Consider the following 26,793-nt stretch of genomic DNA (forward strand, 5'->3'; position numbering starts at 1 on the left):
TACCAGGGAAAGTAACTATTTCCGTAACTTTAAAAAGAAGTTGTTGTATGTCAAAGAATTTGAAATTTTCTGAGCAGTATTCGAGTCAGTTGAATAGAGAAGAACAGACAGCTAGTTGTGTTATAGAACCTTGTAATATTTTTTGCACATCACCAGCAACAGAATTATCCTACATTTGAAGTGCGACAAAAATAAACAGATTTGAATTGCTTACCACAGATGTCGACAAAAGCTTTGCCCCGGGACATAAATTACACTTTAAATGCACGTTCTTTCCTTTAATTTCGACCATCTTGAAATAGTGTTTATATCTCCACCTCGCAAAGGACAAATTTTCCTCTGATTGCTCTGCCATCATATCTTTCTGCATCTCTTTTGCGTCTGTGTGTTTGCCGCACGCGTACATTCCGGTTTGTGTGTGAAAACACCGGCTCTGAAGTTTGTTTGAAAAAAAACAACTTTATTTTACAACAAATTAGGCTCGAGCGTTTACGTCACTGAATGGGGGATCACGTGAGATTTGACAACGCAGCCATATTGAAAGCAGGTCTGGCTCGCGGGACATTAAACTTTAACTTGCCAGTTCGATAGAGACAAACTCGTTACTAAGGCGAAGAACAGATATGTGATCAAACTTAAGGATGTGAACAATGTTGACCCTTACGAGCAAGCCGAAGACAAATGGAGTAAAGATGTCGACGGGCTTCCACAATTACGTGAAATGGTCATTCTGCTGTATTTATTGTTTGGTGTATGTTACTAAACTCATCAGTGATTCCAAAATTACAAATTGCTACAAAGCTACGAACAGTTTTGCTGTGGATGGGTGCAGGCCCTGCACATAATGACCGTATCAAACGGCATCTCCATCGTTCTTGCAAAGGTAGGCTATGTGTGTTTACTATTTTCATTGCCATGAACCTGAACGCACCCCAAGTCTTAGATGACAAACAGAGCACACTCGCTATGGCTGGTAGTTTCTTCAATTTAATCAAAAGTAAGTAACGCACCGGTAACGGCGTTGTAACGGCGGAAAAAATAATTAGTTAGATTACCCCGTTATTGAAAAAAATAACGCTGTTATGTAACGGCGTTTTTTATAACGGCGTTATTCCCAACACTGGTCATGACAGATCTCAGCTATTCTCAAGTATATTAGTGTAGTATAGTGTATTGACTCATCCGAGTAGAGTTTTGTGGAGGTGGCCGCCATTACCGGGATGTTTTCCCAACTCAGTTGCAGCTCAGCATCAGTCAGTGTAAAAAGTGATATTAGCTGTTCTCAATTCTTTAACACTTCCTACCATTTCTCTCACTCAAACTGTTGAACGAATATGGCATTCTTCTCAACCTTCAGGATTGTAACTGCTAAAACAAAAGCCATGGTGCATTGACTAATCCGAGTAGAGATTTGTGCGCGTTGCCCTCTAGTGGTGGCCACCATTACTGGGGTGTTTTCACAACTCATTGGCAGCCCAGCATAAGTCAATGTAAATTGTAACGTTAGCTGCTTCTTGCTGTGCGCTGCGGGCAGCACACCCCAGCAATGGCGGACGGCGTAGCTTCAGTCCTTTTACCAAATGTGTAGGACCTCTAGCCCCAGTGGCCTAATGGATAAGGCACTGGCCTCCTAAGCCAGGGATTGTGGGTTCGAGTCCCATCTGGGGTGGGGAGACGTTACCTCACTTAAAATAAACTGTTGAACTGAAATTGCGTTCTTCTCAATCTTGAACTTTGTAACTGCTAAAAAAGAGCTACGGTGTATTGACTCATCCGAGTAGAGATTTGTGGACGTGGCCGCCATTACTGGGGTGTTTTCCCAACTCAGTTGCAGCTCAGCATCAGTCAGTGTAAATAGTGACATTAGCTGCTGTTTGCTACGGGCAGCACACCTTAACAGTGGCGGACGGGGTCGTTTTACCCGGATTAATCAATACCGTGTCAAGCAGTGCCCAGTAAAAAATTTCACTTTGGATAGAAAAATGAGTACCGATAAATGCGCAGCCATCTGGGGTCGATATGCGATTTAGGGAGCGACCTCCAAATTCCCGAGCTGTCCAAACGCTTCAATTCTATAACACTTTCTACCATTTCTCTCACTCAAAAATAAACTGTTGAACAAATATGGTATTCTTCTCAACCTTCAGGATTGTAACTGCTCAAACAAAAGCCATGGTGTATTGACTAATCCGAGTAGAGATTTGTGGACGTGGCCGCAATTACTGGGGTGTTTTCCCAACTCAGTTGCAGCTCAGAATCAGTCAGTGTAAATAGTGACATTAGCTGCTGTTTGCTACGGGCCGCACACCTTAACAGTGGCGGACGGTGTACGTCCGGTCGTTTATCCCAAGATTAATCAATACCGTGTCAAGCAGTGCCCAGTAGAAAATTCCACTTTGGATGGAAAAATGAGTACCAATAAATGCGGAGCCATCTGGGGTGGACATGCGATTTAGGGAGCAACCCCAAAATTCACGAGCTGTCCAAACGCTTCAATTCTTTATCACTTCCTACCATTTCTCTCACTCAAAAATAAACTGTTGAACAAATATGGCATTCTTCTCAACCTTTCAAGATTGTAACTGCTAAAACAAAAGCCATGGTGCATTGACTAATCCGAGTGGAGATTTGTGCGCATCGCCCTCTAGTGGTGGCCACCATTACTGGGGTGTTTTCATAACTCATTGGCAGCCCAGCATAAGTCAATGTAAATTGTAACGTTAGCTGCTTCTGGCTGTGCGCTGCGGGCAGAACACCCCAGCAATGGCGGACAGCGTAGCTTCGGTCCTTTTACCAACAATATAGGACGTCAAGCCCCAGTGGCCTAATGGACAAGGCACTGGCCTCCTAAGCCAGGGATTGTGGGTTCGAGTCCCATCTGGGGTGGGCAGACGTTTTAGGCAGCAACAAGTAGTGACGTGAAGCAAAGACTTCAATTCCTTAATACCTCCTCCCATTTACCTCTCTTAAAATAAACTGTTGAACTAAAATTGCGTTCTTTTCAATCTCCAATTTGTAACTGCTAAAACAAGAGCTAGGCTGTATTGACTCATCCGAGTAGAGATTTGAGGACGTGGCCGCCATTACTGGGGTGTTTTCCCAACTCAGTTGCAGCTCAGCATCAGTCAGTGACATTAGCTGCTGTTTGCTACGGGCGGCACACCTTAACAGTGGCGGACGGTGTACGTCCGGTCATTTATACCCAGATTAATCAATACCGTGTCAAGCAGTGCCCAGTAGAAAATTCCACTTTGGATAGAAAAATGAGTACCGATAAATGCAGAGCCATCTGGGGTGGACATGCGATTTAGGGAGCAACCCCCAAATTAACGAGCTGTCCAGACGCTTCAATTCTTTAACACTTCCTACCATTTCTCTCACTCAAAAATAAACTGTTGAACAAATATGGCATTCTTCTCAACCTTTCAAGATTATAACTGCTAAAACAAAAGCCATGGTGCATTGACTAATCCGAGTAGAGATTTGTGCGCATCGCCCTCTAGTGGTGGCCACCATTACTGGGGTGTTTTCACAACTCATTGGCAGCCCAGCATAAGTCAATGTAAATTGTAACGTTAGCTGCTTCTGGCTGTGCGCTGCGGGCAGAACACCCCAGCAATGGCGGACAGCGTACCTTCGGTCCTTTTACCATCACTATAGGACGTCAAGCCCCAGTGGCCTAATGGATAAGGCACTGGCCTCCTAAGCCAGGAATTGTGGGTTCGAGTCCCATCTGGGGTGGGCAGATGTTTTAGGCAGCAACAAGTAGTGACGTGTAGCAAAGACTTCAATTCCTTAACACCTCCTCCCATTTACCTCTCTTAAAATAAACTGTTGAACTAAAATTGCGTTCTTCTCAATCTCCAATTTGTAACTGCTAAAACAAGAGCTACGCTGTATTGACTCATCCGAGTAGAGATTTGTGGACGTGGCTGCCATTACTGGGGTGTTTTCCCAACTCAGTTGCAGCTCAGAATCAGTCAGTGTAAATAGTGACATTAGCTGCTGTTTGCTACGGGCGGCACACCTTAACAGTGGCGGACGGTGTACGTCCCGTCGTTTATCCCAAGATTAATCAATACCGTGTCAAGCAGTGCCCAGTAGAAAATTCCACTTTGGATAGAAAAATGAGTACCAATAAATGCGGAGCCATCTGGGGTGGACATGCGATTTAGGGAGCAACCCCCAAATTCACGAGCTGTCCAAACGCTTCAATTCTTTATCACTTCCTACCATTTCTCTCACTCAAAAATAAACTGTTGAACAAATATGGCATTCTTCTCAACCTTTCAAGATTGTAACTGCTAAAACAAAAGCCATGGTGCATTGACTAATCCGAGTAGAGATTCGTGCGCGTCGCCCTCTAGTGGTGGCCACTATTACTGGGGTGTTTTCACAACTCATTGGCAGCCCAGCATAAGTCAATGTAAATCGTAACGTTAGCTGCTTCTGGCTGTGCGCTGCGGGCAGCACACCCCAGCAATGACGGACAGCGTACCTTCGGTCCTTCTATCAAAAATTAGGGTGTCAAGCCCCAGTGGCCTAATGGATAAGGCACTGGCCTCCTAAGCCAGGGATTGTGGGTTCGAGTCCCATCTGGGGTGGGCAGACGCTTTAGGCAGCAACAAGTAGTGACATGTGTCCAAAGACTTCAATTCCTTAACTGACTCACCTAAAATAAACTCTTGAACTAAAATTGCATTCTTCTCAATCTTCAACTTTGTACCTGCTAAAACAAGAGCTACTGTGTATTGACTCATCCGACTAGAGATTTGTGGACATGGCCATTACTGGGGTGTTTTCCCAACTCAGTTGCACTCAGCACACCCCAGCAATGGCGTACCTTTGGTCCTTTTACCAATATATAGGCCATCAAGCCCCAGTGGCCTAATGGAAAGGCAGTGGCCTCCTAAGCCAGGGATTGTGTTCAAGACCCATTTGGGGTGGAGCGGGTAACTAGGCAGAAACAAATTTTACAAGCAGTTAAGTTCATCCAAAAGCAGAAAATACCACTTTGGATATAATTGTGAGAAATTCAAAAGCAGAGCCGGGGATTGTGGGTTTGAGCTCCAGTGTTTTCAGTGTGTCACCCCCAAAAGCCCGGTCAGTAGGACGTGAGAATGGCCTGAAATGTGTAGGAGAGACATTCAATGTGTGAGAGATGAGAACCCTGCGAAGCCCCTTTCCATACGATATTAGTATTTTGTATTCCAGAAGCGCCCATCAAAAGAGCCACATATGATGGCTCGTGAGCCATAGGTTCCCGACTACTGCTTTAGCTCATTCTCTGCGATAGACATCCAATCCATTTGAACTGGGAGGGTGGCAGCAATAACACACAATGAGTTAAAATGGATTGGCTGTCTATTGCCTAAGTGGCAGCCAATGAGTTAGAGTGGTTTTATTATCCAATAACGAAACCCCTTGTGAATTGAAGAAGAACTGAACATAAAAATATTAAGGATTTGTTCAGAAACAATAGTAATAGCAGTATAAATAACTTTTTCTATACATTGATGAGGAAGTTTTTTTTTAATGTTGTGAAAATAGCAACCCTCAAAAAGTAGGTATGTAAGCCTATATTTATTTAGGGCAAACAAGTGAGAAACTGAACCTACTATTACACATTATTCGCAGAGGATAGAAAGCAAAAATCAAAAGTCAATTTTAACCTAAAAAAGTTTTATCACTGCCTATTCTAGAGATGGAACTAGTTTACTGCAAAGCCACTACTTTTGGCATCAAGATGCTACAAAACGACTGTAAAGTCAAGGCCGAACCACAAACATAGCAGATTTTGAAATGAAATGAGATGACTTGCTTGTGCTGAATCGAGAATATCCCAGAGTTTTCTGCACCAATATTGGTATTGATAATGCTCATTGCTAATAGGCAGCATTATCTATTTATATTTTCTATGAACTATTATGATAGTTTCTCATCTATCCACTGATAGGAAAAGCCAGATATTTCAAACTTGGAAAAGAGAAAACACTTGGGGGGAAGCAAACGATGCATTTATTTTTCAAATGTGACAAACTGTTCCTGGAAAAAGGAAGTATATTTTAAACATAGCAATCCAAATGAAGCTCATCGATAGAGACCGGCTGAATTTGACTTCCATTCACCAAATGAATGACCTGGCATCAACAGTCCTGAAACACACTAGAGACTACGCCTATGCTTTACTCTGGGCATTTATTTTATTTTACCGATTAAAAATTGACATTTGAAGTAATCATTTGTGAAGGTCAAGTCGTCACCATCCGTCTTTCAATTCCTACTGGAGAGTCTAACATGGGATTACTGCGGTATCACAAACGTCATGTTGTATTGTGAAGGACAGTCGCCCAAACCACACTGTTGGAGACAAACGCTACTTCTATTTGAGGTATTCTCTCCTAGTCTTCCAAGTATAATATGATGGTGGTTATAATTCAGTTGACGCAGGCAAAAGCATCCATTTTCCTAGGGGTACATAAGTGTTTTTACATTCGCTGATGACTTACTACACCGGCTAAATGAGGACGCGAGTGCCACAATGCTTTCTACGGCTCGTAAAACTCAGAAAGTACTCATGCATGTGTAGGCTTTCCTGAGTAATTACTCATTTAAAATGCAGTGGGTTCACATATATAGTAGTGCACATGTGTTTTATGCACAACAGGGATGCAACTATTCTGCTATTATTCATTAAACAGTGTTCTCAACTTGAGCTAAAACAATTACTAGAATAATTAGAGTCACTCGATTTTAAAAATTGATCGAGGAATTTTCTCTGCCTCAAGGAGTCATTTCATTTCGCCGGCTCTAATCATGACCTTTTGCCCGAACTGCTTTAAATGCGGCACAACATAACACGCTGACGCTAAAGTGCGTAGAGGAAGAAGAAAGAGGCTGCAGATATGGTTTGATTTCAACCATGCATGAATATGGAGGTAACGACGAAAAAGTCGATGAACGCGAAGAGAAGGGCGCCAAGAAAAAACAGAAAATGTCAAAAGTGTGGGAGCATTTCAAGATAGACACCAAGGCAAACACTGTTTCATGTATTCACTGTAAGACAGCGCTTGGATACCACTACAGCACGTTTTCAATGCTGCAGCTCCACCGAAGACACCCGTTTTGAGCGATACTAGGGACAAGGTAAAATTGACGTAGCGCTAATGAATAAAATTAACGTTACTGTACGAGGGCTAGGTTTCTATTAATCACGACCAGTGTTGTTAATCTTACTGAAAAAAAGTCATTAATTATAGTTACAAATTACTTCTCCCAAAAAGTAATTGCGTTAGTAACTCAATTACCTGAATGTAAGAGTAATTAGTTACTTGGCAAAGTAATTGGTGATAGTTACTTTTTTTTTCCCCTCAAAAAAAAAAAAAAAAAAAAAAAAAAAAAAAAACATTGGCCAAAATATGTGAAGTTTTTTTGTGAAGGTTTTTGGTACTATTGGCCCAAGCCCAATTCTTTACCCTAATTTACCCTTTACCCTGAATCAACTGTTAAAAGTTGTTAAAATTGCTCCCATTATTGCATTAGTTCCCTTCTCTCTACTTTCGACATATGAAAGTTTTAAAACTGTTTCATCATTTAAAGATAGATTCAAGTCAAGATTTTGCCGATTTAGAAATATTTTAGATAAAAAGTTACTTAGGTTCGCAAGGAAGGTTCTCTACAACAGAGCCGTCCTAAAAAGTCTACTGCTTTAAGATGGCAGCTGTTTACTAACGCATCTAGTGCCATGTCTGTCATTTTGCATCTAGTTATATCTATATACAGTATATGGGATATCTACCATGTCTACCATATCTACCATAACATGGGGGCGTAGTTTGTAGGCTATCGGCTACAACAGGTATTATTGGAGCTACCTAGCATCGCGTTTGATCGGCGTCACAACTTTCTTGCCTCCTTCCAACTCCTGCTCTGCTCTGTCGTCTCGGTGAGTCAGTCTCCCTCAGACTTTTCAACCAATATAATAACGCATAGTAACGCATGCCTTGCCGTCCTCAGTAACGGTAACGGCATTGCCAAGATGAGAAAAGTAATTAATTAGATTACCCACTACCGAAAAAAATAACGCCGTTAGTAACGCCGTTATTAACAACACTGATCACGACAAATGTCTATGTGTGGCTAACACGTCTTTCATACAGTCTTTATTTAATCTGTAAAAACACAGCACTGTAGAGTGATGAGGGTGTAAAATAAAAACATAATAATGCTAACTGTCGATTTTAGCTCAATAGTCATTGATGGATAAAACACCAAGTTGCACTGGTGCCAAATGTGCTCCAATACAGCAGGTATCGTGCATATATTTTGAAAACTGCAAAAACTCAAAATCTTATCAGGCCTTACAATTAAGACTAACTTAAAACTTAACTAGAACTAAAAATTAGCTTGACACAAGTGGAAATTCAATTAAACACGTGGGAAAAACACCTAACTTTTAAGTGATGCGTTATCAAGCGTAATGACATTTTTAGGTAAGAAATCAGAATTTTCTTTTATAAGACCTTAAAGTGCATGTGACACGAAAAAGCATGTTTATTTCATAATACACGCGGTATTTTATGCTCCTGAATGATATGGACCGCTTGGATGTGTGTGGAAGTGATCGCTATATTTATTTAGTTTTTTGAACCCCGCGCCATGAAAATGAGTGACTTCCGGCTTCGGTCTTGCATTGAGGAGGAGGGCGCTGTGACGTGTGCGGGTGAAGACGTCCTCTTCACTAAACAGCCGTACTGTTGTGTATGAGGACTAAGGATTCAGCTGATTTTGCGGATTAATACGTTTATTTTTCGCATCACGCCAGCCAAACGGCTGCAGAAAAATCTTGCTTTATGAGGGAGAGGCGTGTGTGCCTTTTTGGAGGTTCAAAAGTTTCCCATTCACCGTGGATATTGGCCAAAACAAGCCCTACTACTGTGGGACCGTTGGACTTACGAGGAAGTGAGTAAACATCTTGTTTTGTATTATGTCAAATATAAATACAGCAATTACAAAGTAAACACTACAAACTTTCTTTAAATAAAGGACTACTTACGTTTGATCATTGATTGGCATATAAAAAGCTCTCCTCATGCACATTAGCTGCACGTTAGCTGCACAACAACTGCAGCCGCCCTCCTCCGGGAAACGAACTGTAAATTGCTCTCCGCCGGGTGGTTTGCCGATCCGCGAAGACAATCGACAACCCAGTCATGTCAAATAATCTGGGCGAGTTATGTGTGATTTTCCACTTCGAAGACTTTGAAACATCACTCAGTTCGGGTTAGCATGTCGGCTAGCTGTCACGCCTCTTGGTTTGTTTACATTCTCCGAAGCCGGGGAAGGAAAATGACATATGTCCGATTTAGGTGTCATAAAATATCACTCGGGAGGTGTGACAGTAAAGGTGAAGTCTACAGTTTTGACCATTATGGAGTAATTTTGACATGTCGTCCTGAATAAGTGCATTTTTATCATTTCATATTCCATTTAGCACAAGACTGTTATTTGTCATGACCATGCCATTTATTTAGCAAGTGGGGAAAATACTTGGATAAAAAGAATATCCTGTAAAAATATTGGAGTAGAGAGATTGAAACAATTACATTTTGCGGCTCTCTTCGTCGCGTTTTCTTCGTTCTGAATAATTCACCCTCAATGGGCTGAATACTAAAACCGATGAGCCCAGTCTCCCGCTGACATCATCCACCTGTTGGGGACGCTAGAGCCCGATAATGGTAGGCGTGGCTAACCGGCAGATTAAAAGACTATTTCTCGTCATCTGCGCTTTGCTAAATTGTTGTATATAGTCGAATCGTCTCAAAATATGATTCTAACTCACATAATAATGCTATTTAAGACTTTTTTCTCCTGTCGTATGCTCTTTAAGTTTTTTGAGTGAAAGCATTGAATTTTTTGTAGTTTTTTTCTAGTCACATCTGAGATGCAATTGTTGACTCTTTTCAACAATTTATATCTAAAATAAAGACTTTGTCTAAAAAAAAGTTCAATATTAGGTGAAATGTCTTGTTTTCTCATGTATATTTATAATTGCTCTTTTTTTTCAAAAAAAAAAAAAAAGGTTTTATCTGAGAACTCGATTAATCGATGGAATTTTCAGTTGAATACTCAATTATGAAAATATTTCATAGCTGCAGCCCTATTCTCAACTAACAAAGTAACTGGATGACAATGGATTTTGAGTGATAGGATGACAAAATATCTATCGTCACACTATCGTCAAATTTTACAATATGAATGAGTCATACTGTATGTACAGTATTTAGCCTAGCCTGATGAGTGTCATTGGTGTCAGCAAATGAAAGTTGCGAGCTCATTTTAGCGGTTTGCTGTTATATTGGTAATTGTTAGCTAGTCTGGAATGGTCATTCACTGACGGCGATCCCAATCAAATAGACTGGACGTTTATTGCCATCATTGGCAGCCAGAGTTTATAAAGCATTTGAAAGTGTGTGTCTTTCCTTGATAACATGCAGTATGCGAGCAATACATTTTAACCATAATTTTTCATTGTTTGCAATGATATTAAATATACCTATTAGATATAATATACACTCACCGGCCACTTTATTAGGTACACCTGTCCAACTGCTCGTTAACACTAAATTTCTAATCAGCCAATCACATGGCGGCAACTCATTGCATTTAGGCATGTAGACATGGTTTAAGACAATCTCCTGCAGTTCAAACCGAGCATCAGTATGGGAAAGAAAGGTGATTTGAGTGACTTTGAACGTGGCATGGTTGTTGGTGCCAGAAGGGCTGGTCTGAGTATTTCAGAAACTGCTGATCTCTTGGGATTTTCACGCACAAACATCTCTAGGGTTTACAGAGGATGGTCCGAAAAAGAAAAAATATCCAGTGAGCGGCAGTTCTGTGGGCGGAATGCCTTGTTGATTCGAGAGGTCAGAGGAGAATGGCCAGACTGGTTCGAGCTGATAGAAAGGCAACAGTGACTCAAATAACCACCCGTTACAACCAAGGTAGGCAGAAGGGCATCTCTGAACGCACAGTACATCGAACTTTGAGGCAGATGGGCTACAGCAGCAGAAGACCATGCTGGATGCCACTCCTTTCAGCTAAGAACAGGAAACTGAGGCAACAATTTGAACAAGCTCATGGAAATTGGCCAATAGAAGATTGGAAAAACGTTGCCTGGTCTGATGAGTCTCGATTTCTGCTGCGACTTTCAGATGGTAGGGTCAGAATTCGGCGTCAACAACATGAAAGCATGGATCCATCCTGCCTTGTATCAACGGTTCAGGCTGGTGGTGGTGGTGGTGTAATGGTGTGGGGAATATTTTCTTGGCACTCTTTGGGCCCCTTGGTACCAATCGAGCATCGTTGGAATGCTACAGCCTACCTGAGTATTGTTGCTGACCATGTTCATCCCTTTATGACCACAATGTACCCAACTTCTGATGGCACTTTCAGCAGGATAATGTGCCATGTCATAAAGCTGGAATCATCTCAGACTGGTTTCTTGAACAGGACAATGAGTTCACTGTACTCAAATGGCCTCCACAGTCACCATATCTCAATCCAATAGAGCATCTTTGGGGTGTGGTGGAACGGGAGATTCGCATCATGGATGTGCAGCCGACAAATCTGCACCAACTGTGTGATGCCATCATGTCAATATTGACCAAACTCTCTGAGGAATGTTTTCAGCACCTTGTTGAATCGATGTCACGAAGAATTGAGGCAGTTCTGAAGGCAAAAGGGGGTCCAACCCGTTACTAGCATGGTGTACCTAATAAAGTGGCCTGTGAGTGTATATTAGAGAGACATAAAGTTGTAGAAAAATGAGAGACTTTGGAAACCTGTGCATCTGGAAAATCAAAAAGTTATATTTTAAAGCTGAGGAAAACGAAATTAAGGCAAAACAATTTTGCTCCTAAATGGTTTTATTTCAAATGTGACAACCTAGTTGCTGCGAATTAAATATGCATGCGCTGCGAGGATTCATTTAATGGGGCTATAATAAAAGTATTTACTTCTTGGCTTGCATCAGATGGATGTATTAACTGCTCACTATGTTTATGTTTCACTCAGATTTATCAGTGTGCTTCTTGCACTCCACCCTCGCACTCCCAGACGACCAAACTCCATCCAAACCCATCCCCCCAACCCCCCAAAACCCACCCATGCACACAAACCCGCTATTGGCTCCACGCAAAGGAGAAGACAATAATTACTCGCAGTACTTAATCAACATGGGTAACTTTTTGAGAAGGTTTGCGAGGAGCCAAGTTTGGCAATGCCTTTGTTTGGCTCATCAGCAGCAGATGTGCAGTGAGATTAGTAAAGGTCACAGGACTGCTGTTCAATGTAGTGCAGATGTACTCATGTCACTGCATCACTATGTGGCCCTCGGCAGGGAAAGGTCGGACCGAGTACTGACATTTCCAAGTACAATTCTTGGCCTAGGACAACCTTTACGAGCTTGTTAGTCCATGTTATAAAAAGAGTTTTGTGGAGTTCTATTAATCTGTAATTCAGTAGTCAAAAGTCTCACTAATGGGAGGTTGCAGTAGTTGTTTGAACAAAAAACTTTTTGTTACCATTCATTGTTTTGCAATAAAACCACTTGGAATAGTAGTCTCTATAGGGCTCTTTATCGACTTTAGTGGCAATGAGTGGAAAAGGAACAATACATTAACACCAGTGTGACAATAGCTCCTTTGTAAATGCCAGAATTTTTGTCGTTCTGTATAAACTGCACCTACAAAGAGTGAGACTCCCCTAATCAGATTATATTTCCTTCTAGAAAAAAAACAAGCCCAAATCAAGTCAAAAGGAAAAGCAAATAAGAGGTGTATTTTCTGATACTCCTCATACATGAAAAGATGAATTATCCTTAGGGGTTTAACCATGTCCAGTTTAATGTAATGTGCAAAAAAGTGCAATCAAATGATCAACAACTAATTGATAATACAATTTTTCAACAAATATTTAAATCATCAGTTAATCAGGGAGATCATTTCACTGAGAATTGTACAGATACTAGAATTGTCACGCTCTTCGGTAAATATTCTATATTGATTAGTCACAGGTTATTCTTTTTTGTGCATTTACCTTACTGTAAATTTAAAATAACATCCTGTTTTTGAATAAAAGTATTGAAATATAAACTTTTTTTAAAAATCTAATTTTTTTTTTTTTTAAATCAACAGTTTAAAGATGTGCAGAGTGGGTTTTGCCCACCTATGATAAACAAGGAGGCACTCCTCAGTAGGGGTGTGACAATATATCGAAATGGTGATATATCGTGATACTTTGCATCCCAAAAGGTTATCGATACGCTCATGCCAAGAATCGAGATATCGTTTTGAAAAGGTATCAATGTTTAAAAAAAAAAAAAAAAAAAGAAGGAAACAACAAGTTGCTACCAAAATCTTACTACATAATAGTGTTTCAGTTAACTCAATGGCAGCCATTGACAGTTACTTTTTCTGATTTTCAGGGCTTTTACAGGTCACTTTCTGTTCATTTTAGGGCATTTACAGATAACTTCCTGTTGAGTTTGAGTCACTGCCTATTCATTTGTGGGATTCCCGGCTCACTTCCTGTTCTGTAACCCAAAATCAACAGGAAGTGCCCATAAAATACCCCCAAATCAACAGGAAGTGACTGAAAATCAACAGGTAATGACCTAAAATGGCCCAAAATCACCTCCTTGCCTGGCATTAATTGGCTGCCACTGATGTCTATGTCTATGTGGGAGGGGCCTGTTTGAAGTGGGAGGGGTTAATTTTCTGCCACCCTCCCAGTTCAAATGGACTGGACATAAACTTACAGCAGAAGGATGAATATAGCTTGTTTTTTTGTAGTATGATTTCCTGGCCAATGTATTGATAATCGCTGTATTGCTATATCGTGAGATCATCGTTATCGTGAGCTTCATATCGGAAATCGTATCGTATCGTGGGGTACCAAGAGGTTCCCACCCCTACTCCTTTGCATCCAGAATGCATAATACACAGTGCTGGCCAAAAGTATTGGCACCCCTGCAATTCTGTCAGATAACGCTCAATTTCTCCCAGGTAATGATTGCAATTACAAGTGCTTTGGTAGTAATATCTTCATTTATTTTGCTCGCAATGAAACAACACATAAGAGAATGAAAAAAAAAATCAATTTTGTCAAACTTCAACTCTGCTTTTTTATCTCTCTGGCTCACAAGTGGGGTCTTCCTGGGTATCCTACCATGGAGTCCCGCTTCATTCAGATGCCGACGGATAGTACGGGTTGACACTGTTGTATCCTCGGACTGCAGGACAGCTTGAACTTGTAAGGATATCAGTCGAGGTTCTTTATTCACCATCCGCACAATCTTTTGTTGAAATCTCTCGTCAATTTTTCTTTTATATCCACATCTAGGGAGGTTAGCCACAGTGCCATGGGCTTTACACTTATTGATGACACTGCGCACGGTACACACAGGAACATTCAGGTCTTTGGAGATGGACTTGTAGCCTAGAGATTGCCCATGCTTCCTCACAATTTTGCTTATCAAGTCCTTAGACAGTTCTTTGGTGTTCTTTCTTTTCTCCATGCTTAATGTGGTACAGACAAGTACACAGGACAGAGGTTGAATCAACTTTAATCCATTTTAACTGCCTGCAAGTGTGATTTAGTTATTGCCACCACTTTTTATGTGCCACAGGTAAGTAACGGGTATTGTTATTTACACAAATTACAGAAAGATCACATGATTTTTCAAAGGGTGCCAATACTTTTGTCCAGCCCATTTTTGGAGTTTTGTGTAAAATAATAAAGATTTAATTTTTTTCCATTCTCTTTTGTGTTTTTTTTTTTTTTTTTATTGCAAGTAAAATAAATGAAGATATTACTACCAAAGCATTTGTAATTTCAATCATTTTCTTGGAGAAATTGAGCTTTATCTGACAGAATTGCAAGGGTGCCGATGCTTTTGGCCAGCACTTTACAGTAAAGGCTTGCTCACTATTCTGACTTGCATGTTATACATTTACAGCACCTCTCACTATATTTTTTTCATTTTTAAGAACTCCAGCCTGGTAGGTTGCATTACACTACGATGACTGTCAATCTTTTTTATGCAACAGTGTACAGTAAATTTAAATGGGAAGAATCATTTATGACTAGACCTGCACACATTGAAGTTGAACCTGGTTTGACCCTTACAATGGGCCCTTCTTGTTCTGTGAATCTCATCATTGTGTATGAGAAAGTAAAGGGGGTGATCTGTTAAAAGGCACACTACTCAATGGCTTTTCATTGAGAAAGAGGCTGGGGAAACAGTGCAGAGTTGTCTTTAAAAAATTTGCTCTTAACGATTTCCTGTGCCGATTTCAGGTCTTATCCATTTGCAAACACAAAACACCTCTTGACCCACCCAACATTTGACCCATGCATCAGTTAACCCTTTGGCTCCCGCCCGAAACAGCATAAACACACACACGCGTACACATGTAAACACTGACAAAGGCACAGCCACACATCCACATACGTCCCTACAGGCCCCTGGAGGCCTGCAGCTCAAATAAAGACAGCAAGGCTGCGCACATAAACACACTCCCTTAGGTTGAGGCGCAACACTGAAATGGTTTCCACTTGCCACGTAAACCTCCTCTCCATCTGCTTTTCACATGCACTACACCCCCGAGCGCTGCGCCTCTTTTTCTCCTCATACTCATTTCGAGCTGTCTTCTGACTTCTCGCTTTCATAATACATTCATAACGTGTCAAATGTTACAAAAATATCAGAAGGCCCTGGATATAGTTCACAAAAGTGACAGGAACATTTTTATTTGGGATCTAGTAACACTAGAAAATAAATGGAAAATACAAGACTCTTTAATTTTCAGGTACTAGATGATTTTTTTATTTTTATTTGCACGTGTACAGTGTAGCCTCATGAGTCGCTCAATATGTTACCAGGGTAACATTTTACAATACACGTGAAAAAACTATTTCAATGAAGGGTAGTAATTATTGAGCATCTTGAACTCCCAACTTTTCGACTTGACTGCATTCAAGCTGGCGGAGAGCTGCAATATGTTTGGTACGCATATGTGGACTGCAGTGACAATTAGAGAGGACTCAAAGGGTACCATGGATAGAAAGTTTGGCTGTCAAACGATGAAAAATTTTAATCGAGTTAATCACAGCTTAAAAATTCATTAATCGTAATTAATTACAATTCAAACCATCTCTAAAATATGCAATATTTTTCTGTAAATTATTGTTGGAATGGAAAGATGACACAAGACGGATATATACATTCAACATACTGTACATAAGTACTTTATTTGTTTATTATAACAATAAATCCACAAGATGGCATTAACATTATTAACATTCTTTCTGTTAAAGGGATCCATGGATAGAAAGACTTGTAGTTCTTAAAAGATAAATGTTAGTACAAGTTATAGTAATTTTTAGTGTTGCACCGATACCATTTTTTGGCCCCGATACCAATACCTGGCTGTGCAGTATCGGCCGATACCGATACCATACCGATACCACCCCGATTATATATATATATATATATATATATATATATATATATATATATATATATATATAATTTTTTTTAATTTTATTTTATTTTTTCCCCAAAGAGCTACATAATTGGATGTGAAATCATTGCTATCAAGGCTTTGTCAGGCTGTTGCTTACCTTTGCAAAATAGGAAAAAGACTAGTACAAAGTATAATACTAGTCCAACAGTAAGAAAGTAAAAATAAGTTCATAATAATAAACTCTGAATGAACTGAGTAAATTTTTTTAAACCTCTCAAAGAGGACCAAACACCAAACAGTGCAACTTTCATGAAATTATTGTCACATTCTGCTGCTGGTTAGATTGTGTTTTGTTGCTGGGCTGTTAGTGGGGGCGTTCCTGACATCGCACCTGAATCCAATGCGGGCTCATCAACGCTGCATTTAAGCACGGGTGAGCTCAGAGAAGGCTGCCGAGATATTTGCTTTGCTGATCGCCATTTGACATCTCGCACTATAGTCTCGCTACATTTGCTTGTTACGCCCCTGCATTGGGTTTTTTCTGTTAATGTGCTGCACTCGTTTGTAACCTCTACCCTGTGCAGGTATTTGAGTGTTTTTATTTTGGCTTTTTGGCTCGCTGCCTATCGTCTTAGTTAATCTTCGAGTTTTTAGTATTGAGCTCCGTCGACCTGCTGTCACGGACTCCTTTTGTTATTTCTACTATCCCGCGATCGCGTGTTATTTTTTGTTTGCAATCATTAAACCCTTGTACTTATCCCCCGCTTGTTGTCCGCTTCGAGGTCTAACCTTGTCTCCGCATTTGCGGACGCTCACAATTATAAGTAATAATAATTGACAACAGCATCCCGTCTCTCTATTAGCCTCGTTTTTTCGGGAGGGGGTGGGTCCCTTATTTCTATTTCTGAAAGGTGGCAACCCTACCTTGGAAACAGTTCCCAAATTACTGCAGCATTTCTTTCAGTAAAAGACAATAAAAGTAAAGTAGACGTAGTGAACTGACCAGAGATTGTTGCACCTGTCCAGCGCCCTTCCTCTGGATAGCAGTCCTGCTCTTGCAGGTTCAAACTTGTGTTCGTTCACGTTTCGTCTTCACATGTTTTATCAGGTTTGATGTATTGAAACTGGCCGATTTAACTCCACATCTCGAAACTTTCAGGCCGCAAATCTTGCACGCAGCCATCGATTTTAATTGACAGGATTTCTATTTTGAAATATTTCCCGACTGCCGCCATGTCGGCCATGTCGCCATATCGGCCATGTCATTGATCAGAAGTGGCTATTGGCCCGTTCTCATTGGTCTGGAGCAGGCCAATAGCGATAGCTGTTTGGTGTTCATGTGTCTTCACACAACACAGAAACAAAGTGTAGTGAGCGCCAGGAGAAAAAAAAAAAAGGCTGCGGTCAAATGTTATAATAATGGACCGGTAAATGGTATCGGCGCTGTCTTTGTTGGTACTCGCCGATACCGATACCACCATTTTGGGCCGGATCGGCGCCCCTTGCCGATACTAGTATCGGTATCGGTGCATCTTTAGTAATTTTGTATTAAAACCCCTCTTAATATTTTCGTTTTAATAAAATTTATAAAATTTTCAATCATAAAATAAACTAGTAGCTCATCATTGGGGGATGGCGTGGCTCAGTTGTAGAGTAGTTGTCCCCCAACCCAGAGGTTGTGGATTCGATTCTCTGCCCTGATGAACTCGCCTAAGTGTCCTTGAGCAAGATACTGAACCCCACATTGCTCCTGGTGCTGCGTCACCAGTAGGTAGATGGCGATATAGTGTAAAGCGGTTTGAGCACCTTGAAAGGTGGAAAAGCGCTATAGTATAACACCATTTACCGTTGTTGACGTCGCCGAGTGGTGACGTCACACTGGGCTCTCTGCTGTTCTTCCACAGTGTCTTTAACTAAGTAAGGTGGTGATTGAAATACACCGCAACGTGTCAATGGAGAGTTTTAAACTGACCCCGTAGTTCCCTGTTTACTGGTCCATCCACGTCATTTGAGTGCTGGCTTCACAATGTACGAGACCTCTGATAGTTTGTATATTGTGACTAAATATTGCCATCCAGAGTATTTGTTGAGCTAAACGAAATGTTTGAATTGAGTTTGACCAAAGTCTGAGTAGGTTTTATGTGTATTTTGCATAGCTATTTTGATTGGGAATGCCAGTTCTCTTTGCATTGTTGTTTAACTGCATCAGAATAGGGCCTCATTAATACAGATTGAAGCGCTTTTTTTTTTTGTGAACATTATTTTTTTTTGAGGGCTAGGAATATTATTTTTGTTGTCCTTTAACTAAATGCTACTTATGTTTGTTGTGAAGGAGTTGCCGAAGCTTGTGCCAATAAACGGCGCGGTCCAATGAACCTCCCTGTCACTCGCCTTTCTCTGCTTTTTAGCTCTCAATGTGCAAAAAACTGCATCATTGTAATCTGTTTGAGGCAATGCATGAGCGGGTCATTCCGCGGATGCATTAAATGCGTCAAATATTTTAACATGATTAATTTAAAAAATTAATTACCGCCCGTTAACGCGATAAATAAGACATGTAATTCTTAAAGATAATGTCAGGATGATTTAAAATAATTTGATATTAAAACCCCTCTTCATATTATCTTTAAATAACATTTGTAAAATTAATTTAACGAGTAGGTCGCCATTGTTGTTGCTGACACAAAGCACTTGGGGCGTTGACTTCACTGGGCGGCACTACCGGTATACCACCGTGTCAATCTTTAGCCACATAAACATGTCGTCGGTTCTGCCCTTCCAATTTGAACCCGAGCGGAAAAGTGACAAGCAGGACCACACTGTCGATATGTCACAAAACGAGCAGCAAAAGCAATTAAATGATGGTCTCCAGCGGGATTCGAAGCCGCCGTTCCCGAGCAACAGACGAGCGTGTAAACCACAGGACTATCCTTCCGTGTGAAATTTGAGTCATGATTTTCCTCATAAAGTAATCGCGACCCACATGTGTTGTCTGTCTCTGTGCGGTAAAACCTGAAAGGGAAACGCAACTAAAAAGAAAGTGCGGCTGGCTTGACCACGGAATTAAAAAACACGGCTCATTTCAGACAGCAATCAGACAACAATAACATAGGGATTGCGTAAAAGGGTTTGTTGAACACACAAAAAAACACGCGATTGCGAAAAGGGAGACACAAAAAGGCTCCATAGCAGTAGGTCGGGATCAATAAAAATAAAAAAAAAAACATGAGGGAAAACCGGGAAATGAAAGAAACATGCAATGATGTAACAAGCAACGAAGGGATATACAACTGTCAAATGGCAGCAAGTTAATATCTCAACAAGCCGCCTAGGATCGGTTTGATGACACTGCTCATGAGCTGGAACTGGATGCAGGTACAATGTTGGGAATTCATCCTACAGCTCTGTAACAAAACATCTGACCAGCAGCAGAATGTGACAAAATCATGCAAGCCGTAATACTAGCTTCGCTGGCTAGCTGGCACAGCTATTCTCCCAGTCCAGCCCAACAGTGTCATCACCCCCAGCGTGCAATGCGCGCGTAAAACATGGTGCCCTCCGAATCAATGGCAATAATATATATGTTTCCAATAACATATTTAAGTAAAAGAGAACAATTGTGGCTTATTAGACCCTACAAGTCTTTAGGTCCGAGGTTCCCTTTCAGGTCACTGAACTACCCGCTCTGCCAACTACACCAAGGCAGACAGGCTGGTGTGCCCTTTAACTGTTTCAGTAGACATAAGGACCTGCGCACAACTTATGTACAGTATACCCCTGACCATACCAAAACAAACTTATTTGTGATTTATGGGAAAGTTGGAAAAGATTAATGACCTTTTCATTGAGTTCAATTGGGAAAGGGGATGTCTGATAGAAGGGTTTCTAATTGTGAGGGTATGGAACTAAACAAATTGGAATTGGAAGTATTAAAAAGAAGGGGTATTTATTATTGATGACAAACTAATGTTTGGTAAAAACCTGAAGCTTTAAAGACTATAAAAGGCCAGGAAGAAACTAAAGGGGTCGTAAAATCCGACAAGGCTAAACATTTAAGTTCCATTTTAATTCTTTGTTGATAGTCGTGGTGATTGTAAATCTCTTGAAAAGACAAATAAATCTAATGGACAAGTACCTTATCCTCTTTAATCTCTCCACAAATGCTAGTAATGAATGCAAAAAAAACAAAGAAAACAGATTGATTGTGTGTTAGCCGCAAATGTTTAGATATCTTGTGCTTGCCAGGTAAGCACACATCATTGTACGCAGCCTCCCAACCACTCGCATTCTCAGCAAAGTCTAGCGGGATACTGGCACCGTGTAATTATGGAAACCATAAAAGATGCAAGCTCCAGCATAAAATTTCACCACACTCTGGTAGAGAAGCGAGGTCAACCGTTTCATCTGCGCTAACTGCCAATGTCCAGTCGAGGTTTACAGATCAGTAAACGCATAAACACATGTAGCTCTTAGGAGCGACAAAGCTCATTAAATGCTAATTAGTACTATATGATGAATTTTCCAAGGCTGCCTTTTCGCTAAGAGCGAATGTAGGTTACTTGACACACACACACACACAGAGTGCAGAAACGTTTCCATTTTGCAATGTCGTTGGAATTCCTTGTTGCATAAAGCATAATGCCATGGAACATATGATAAATTTAGATTAGAAGACGTTTTTTTCAGAGCGGTAAATCTGTTCAAGTGGAGCAAATGTGCATGATTGCAAAAAGAAATGTCATTTTTTAACGTGTGTGGGTATTGCTAAATTGCAAACACACACAAGTGACAACTAACAGACACAAATACACTTGCCAGCTGCAAGCCAGAGCTCTTTGCATTCTTTTATTGCTGCCTCCTACGACAGTATCCCTATGGTCAGCTGAGTCACTCACACATTCTTCCTCCCTTGCACTCTCCTCTCACACACCCCATCCAACGCACACACATCTCACCAACTGCCAGGCTTGGCAGAGAAAATATAGAGGCACAAACAGGTGGTCCATCTAGCGCCCACCCATCATTTTCTAATAGCAGGTCAGTCAGTTCAAAAAAACAGGACTGATAAAGGCAATCATTTGAAAGTGACATACAGTGTTGCCTTGAGATCAAAGTGACCCATTGTTTTAGGAGTAAGTTGATATTTGCACTTTTTTTAAATCTCATTTTGCTTTTTTCTCCAAGTATAAATTTTGAGATACAAGCAATGTATAGACCCCAATCACGTGACGTCACAACTCCGCCCTCCTGACTGGCGCCGCCATATTGTCCGTCAGCTCATCGTGTTTACATATTACCACTGCGTACATTCCTCCTATTACTGCGTGTTTTTCTGCTTGTCTAAGGAATCACCGCCTAGTAAACGAACCCAAAAACCTTCCTGACAATCGTTAACATTGATTAATCAAAATGGTCAAGGCATGTGTGGTGGTTGGTTGCAGTAACAGAGAAGATAAATGGTCATTTTAGTAGTTGCTGTGTGCCCATTGTTAAAAGGGCAAATCTCTAAAGCAGCGCGGTTTGTTTATCTCGGTCCATGATGCGTTTGTGTCGACAGCCGTTAGACAGCGGCGAAAACATCAGTATGATGCCAACACGATGGCAGACATCATCAGACGGAGACTATGAAGCTCGTCGCCACGGTCGCAGAGCAAGAAGGTGAGCGCAACAACAGGTGTTGTGCCGAAAAATAGCCGCCCTGCGTGAAATTTCCCCCCTGACGGGAGCGCCCACACGGAAACGACTTTCTTGTACCGTGAGCGGGGGTCGCGTTAACCGAATATTTTCCGTCGTTGACCGGTTTTTTAAAACGGTGACGGAAAAAACTGAAGTCCGTCGTCATTTTGACAGGTTGCAATTCACACCCCAGACCACAGGGTGGCGAATGAGCATATGAATTAGCTATTGTCTCTCTTAATGCATGACGTCGTTGGCTATTCTGTCAGAATATTGTAGCGTCACCGGGGTCTGGCGGCGGCACCGTGATTGACACATCAACGCAAGGTTCCTATTGGTGCACCCGGTGTGCCAGCGCGTCATCCAATTGGTGGACTAGATTGCCGCCTGTGTATGGACCCCAATCACATGACGTCACAACTCCGCCCCCCCTGACTGGAGCCGCCATATTGTCCGTCAGCTCGTCATGTTTACACATTAACGCTACGTACATGCCTCCTATTACGGCGTGTTTTTCTGCTCGTTAACATTAATAATCAAAATGGTGAAGGAGTGTCTGGCGGTTGGTTGCAGTAACAGAGAAGACGGACCGTATTCTGAGAGACCCGAAGAGGAGAGCGAGATGGACTGCTGTAATTCGACAAGAAATCTGGGCACCAAATGATCACCACAGACTATGTAGTAGTCATTTTATATCTGGTAAGATGCATTTAATAAATATTTAGGAGATTTTGGGCTGACAACCACAATTAACATCATTGTGTGACGTTGGTGATTGGGGTCCATATAGTTGCCTCTTTTTCTTTGGGGGTGGAGTTGTTGTTTTGTTGGTGTTGTTGGCGGTAAGCAGAGTAAAAAGAGGGAGAAAAATACCACGACTTCCGTGTCTAATTTTTCGCCGCCAAGCAAGCGTTACAATATTAATTAAAAATGAATGAAAACTAAATTCTATTGAATATGTCATCATTATCATTTTAAAAATTTAAGTGACGGGTAAAAATAGATTATGACCGGATTTTTATGACCCTGTCAGTCAAAATGACAGACAACGAAAATGTCTAGCGCAACCTCTGACCGTGAGTATGTATTATTTTACTCTGCTTGCACTAATAAATGTCATACCTGTGTAATTGTCATTGGGATATGGTTCTGAAAACCTGTAGACTAATACATTTCTGTTCAAAGATGGTTATGTGGCCCAGTCCACGATTTGTTACTAAAATACAGTACTAATATTTTGTGTAATTTAATTATTTAAAACTGATCTTACAGTCGTAAATCCATTACTGTAATGCGTCCATGAAAACATTTGATGTTTTCACGTCAATAAAGCGTTATAAATAAGCGCTCCCGTCAGGGGGGACATTTCACGCGGGGCAGCTATTTTTCGGCACACACCGGCCCGTTGTCAATCAAGTTTCATTATACAATCGTGACAACGGTGACGCTCAGCTGACCAAATGTCAGTTTATATTCGGGCCGGTGCCGATTTTGGGCACCTGACTCCTCATCGTGACATAAACTGGAGTATGATTGGAAATTTTGTGGTCTCAGGACGAGCTCTGACTCACGGGACGGGACCGGACAGGAGGAATCGGTTTGGGCACCAAATATGGATTTGGCGACTGGATCGACCGAAGTTTTTCCAAATAATGGCTTTTATACAACTCATCCAATGAGTTTACAGCATCTGAAAGCACCGGGGCTTCCATAATTTGCAAGTGAATCCACCTTTAGAAACTACGATCAATGACAATATGGACACACAATGACGGACAATATGGCGGCACAATACAGCGATCATGTGATTGTGTGACGTTGGTGATTGGGGTCTAAAGCGGGAGCAAAATACCTTCAACTCGCTTCACAGTATATGTATAGCAAGTAGTGACCAATTCACCAAAAAAGATGCTTTGAGATGTTTCATGACACTCCCCATATAAGTAAAAAAAAGGACAATTAAATTTGCCTTAGCTAAACAGACAATAACATGCTAAAAGTTAGCATAGACAGTTTTAGAAGATGTTGACAAATACACACAGACATATAGTACAGGCCAAATGTTTGGACAAACCTCATTCAATGCACCACAAATGAAGGTCCCAACCCCATTGATAAAGCAATAAATTCCACTAATTAACCCTGAAAAAGAAAACCCGTGAGGTCAAAAACCATTTTAGGTGACTCCCTCTTGAAGCTCATCAAGAGAAGGGCAAGAGTGTGCAAAAAAGTAATTAGAGGAAAGGGTGGCGACTTTGAAGATGCTAGAATATTATAAGTTTTTAGTTATTTCACCTTTTTTTGCCAAGTACAGGGATCCCTCGTTTTTCGCGATTAATGGGGACCAGAACCTGCTGCGATAAGTGTAAAACCACGTAGAAGTGCCCCACCAGATTTAGCAATGACTAGAGATACATATAAGACATGGTTTTTCACTTTTTTCCATAAAGTATAATGATAAAAAAAAAAAACTTTTATGTAAATATACATAGCCCTGGAACTAACAAATAACTTGCAAATGAAACAGAGTTTGTTGAAATCAACTCCACCAATTAGCTAACCTACTCCTAACTCGAAGATTAAGCCTAATGTCAAAAATCCTGAACTTCCGCTTTAAATTTTAAACATGTAATTGTCCCACCGAATTATTTTTAAACAAAAATAAATTGGAAAAATGCTTATCTTTATTAAATGCTTCATTGAGTGAGTCCACTCAAATCAGCTCAAGCTGCTCACTTACAAACAACGAGTTGCCACAGCAACTGTTTATTTAAGTTAAACGATGATTGACACATGCGGGGCTCTGAAGTTTCAGCTTCCAAGAGTCTCTGGCAAGACCAAATCTTAACGTCTATTAATCATCGTTAACTTTAATAAGCAACTCAAGTGCACTGCCTGACCAAGAAAAGTGGTAGGAGGGAGAGACTACTTCATCGGATCAGGACAGCTCTATAAAATACTGCATTTATTTATTTATTTTTTAATTGAAAAAAAATCTGCGATGGTCTGAGGGCGCGAAGTTTGAACCGCAAACTAGCAAGGGATCACAGTACATAACTCCGCACATGTTCATTCATAGATATATTGCCTTCAGTGAGAATTTATACTGTAAATACCGTATTTTTTGGACTATAAGTCGCAGTTTGGTTTTTTTCAGTTTGGCTGGGGGTGCGACTTATGTGTGAAATTGTTAACACATTTTTATGTCATTTCACATGTTATTTTGGTGTTTTGGAGTGACACTGATGGTTTGGTAAAGTTGTTAGCATGTTCTTTATGCCATAGTTATCTGAATAACTCTTAATAGCTATAATTTCCCCCAAAAATACGACTTATACTCAGGTGTGACTTATATATTTTTTTCCTTTTCATTGTGCATTTTTTGGCTGGTGCGACTTATACTCAGGTGCGACTTATTGTCCGAAAAATACGGTAATCAAGAAAATAAAGAAAACGCATGAATGAGTAGGTGTGTTTAAACTTTTGGCCTGTAATGTATATTCTCTACTCTCTATACAAAAAATGACAATAACTCATAGAATGAGTACTATTTTTCATTTGTTTTTTTTTTTGTTTTTTTTTTGTTGCTGTTAATATTCTGCACTTATTTGTGTAGCAGAGCATTTTTAAGTATTACGTGACTACAATTTGTGGCATATTTACAATTTTAACTGTATCCCCCATGAATGCAGAGTAAAAAATAATCGCGTTAAATTTATAAGTGCTGTAAGCAGTGAAAATAGAGAAGATTGTACGCAATCCTTACCCGATTTGCGTCTGCCAGAGCCACTGCTGTCCCTGGAAATAAAGCAACACAAAAGAGGCATGGTCATTATCGGGCTTGCACTTTCAAAGCAAGACCAAGCATTGATATGGCTTCATTGAAAGAGTATGTAAATACAGCTCAATCTATTTGTGGGAAGGTCCCAATGCGGTTGGCACAAGCACAGAAGACCAAACCCTCAGTGGGTATGCATGTAGGACTTGTCGACATATCAAGGGGTGGGGAGACCACATAGGAACATGTGTAGGGTCTCAACAGTCAACAAGTTCTCATTAGAATCAAGTAGGAATGACTATTAAAAGCTAAGCATTGTAGAATCAACATAAAGAACACAATATGATTAGGGACAGAATCATTACGCTAGAAATAATTTTACATTATACAAGCATTGAACAACGTGTTAGTCACTCATTCACTGCCATTGACAGCTATAGATGTCCAATCCATTCGCTCATTCGCTGCCAGCCCTCCCAGTCAAAGTAGGGTGAACGTCAATCACTGTCATTGGAAGTTTTCCTGTGTATCCAGTTGGGTATTTTTATCACAGAGATTAACCTCCCTAAATACAGAAGTTGATATTGCTGTATTAAAGTCCACTCATATATTTTGTACCAGTTCATGTAAATGTGAATCGTAACATAACGCGCCACGGGTTAGCGCAGTGGCGTGCAGAGATGCTGCGGACTGACGTTAATGTGAGCTGACACCTGGCGCTCGGCAGCAGCACCGACGTTGTGGCCAGTTATGGATATGAGGGCATGTTTGGAGAGAGCTTCTCTAGCATTTGCATGGTTACAACAACAT

The 26,793-nt window shown here is 40.8% G+C and overlaps 1 protein-coding gene and 4 non-coding genes across 7 annotated transcripts in view; 4 read left to right on the forward strand and 1 right to left on the reverse strand.

Moving 5' to 3' along the window:
* Positions 1–26,793, reverse strand: part of LOC130922933 (SH3 and PX domain-containing protein 2A-like) — a 104,319-nt gene that overhangs the window by 43,582 nt on the left and 33,944 nt on the right. For all 3 annotated transcript variants that reach the window (XM_057848216.1, XM_057848215.1, XM_057848214.1), the window contains exon 6: positions 25,972–26,003. In XM_057848216.1, coding sequence (XP_057704199.1) covers positions 25,972–26,003 — 32 coding nt within the window. The remainder of the gene's footprint in view (positions 1–25,971; positions 26,004–26,793) is intronic.
* On the forward strand, positions 1,597–1,669 carry trnar-ccu (transfer RNA arginine (anticodon CCU)). The gene has a single exon. It is a non-coding gene; the product is annotated as a tRNA-Arg (tRNA).
* On the forward strand, positions 2,814–2,886 carry trnar-ccu (transfer RNA arginine (anticodon CCU)). The gene has a single exon. It is a non-coding gene; the product is annotated as a tRNA-Arg (tRNA).
* trnar-ccu (transfer RNA arginine (anticodon CCU)) lies at positions 3,669–3,741 on the forward strand. Its single transcript has one exon. It is a non-coding gene; the product is annotated as a tRNA-Arg (tRNA).
* On the forward strand, positions 4,532–4,604 carry trnar-ccu (transfer RNA arginine (anticodon CCU)). Its single transcript has one exon. It is a non-coding gene; the product is annotated as a tRNA-Arg (tRNA).

The sequence above is a fragment of the Corythoichthys intestinalis genome, chromosome 10 (assembly GCF_030265065.1).
Source record: "Corythoichthys intestinalis isolate RoL2023-P3 chromosome 10, ASM3026506v1, whole genome shotgun sequence".
Taxonomy (NCBI): Eukaryota; Metazoa; Chordata; class Actinopteri; order Syngnathiformes; family Syngnathidae; genus Corythoichthys; species Corythoichthys intestinalis.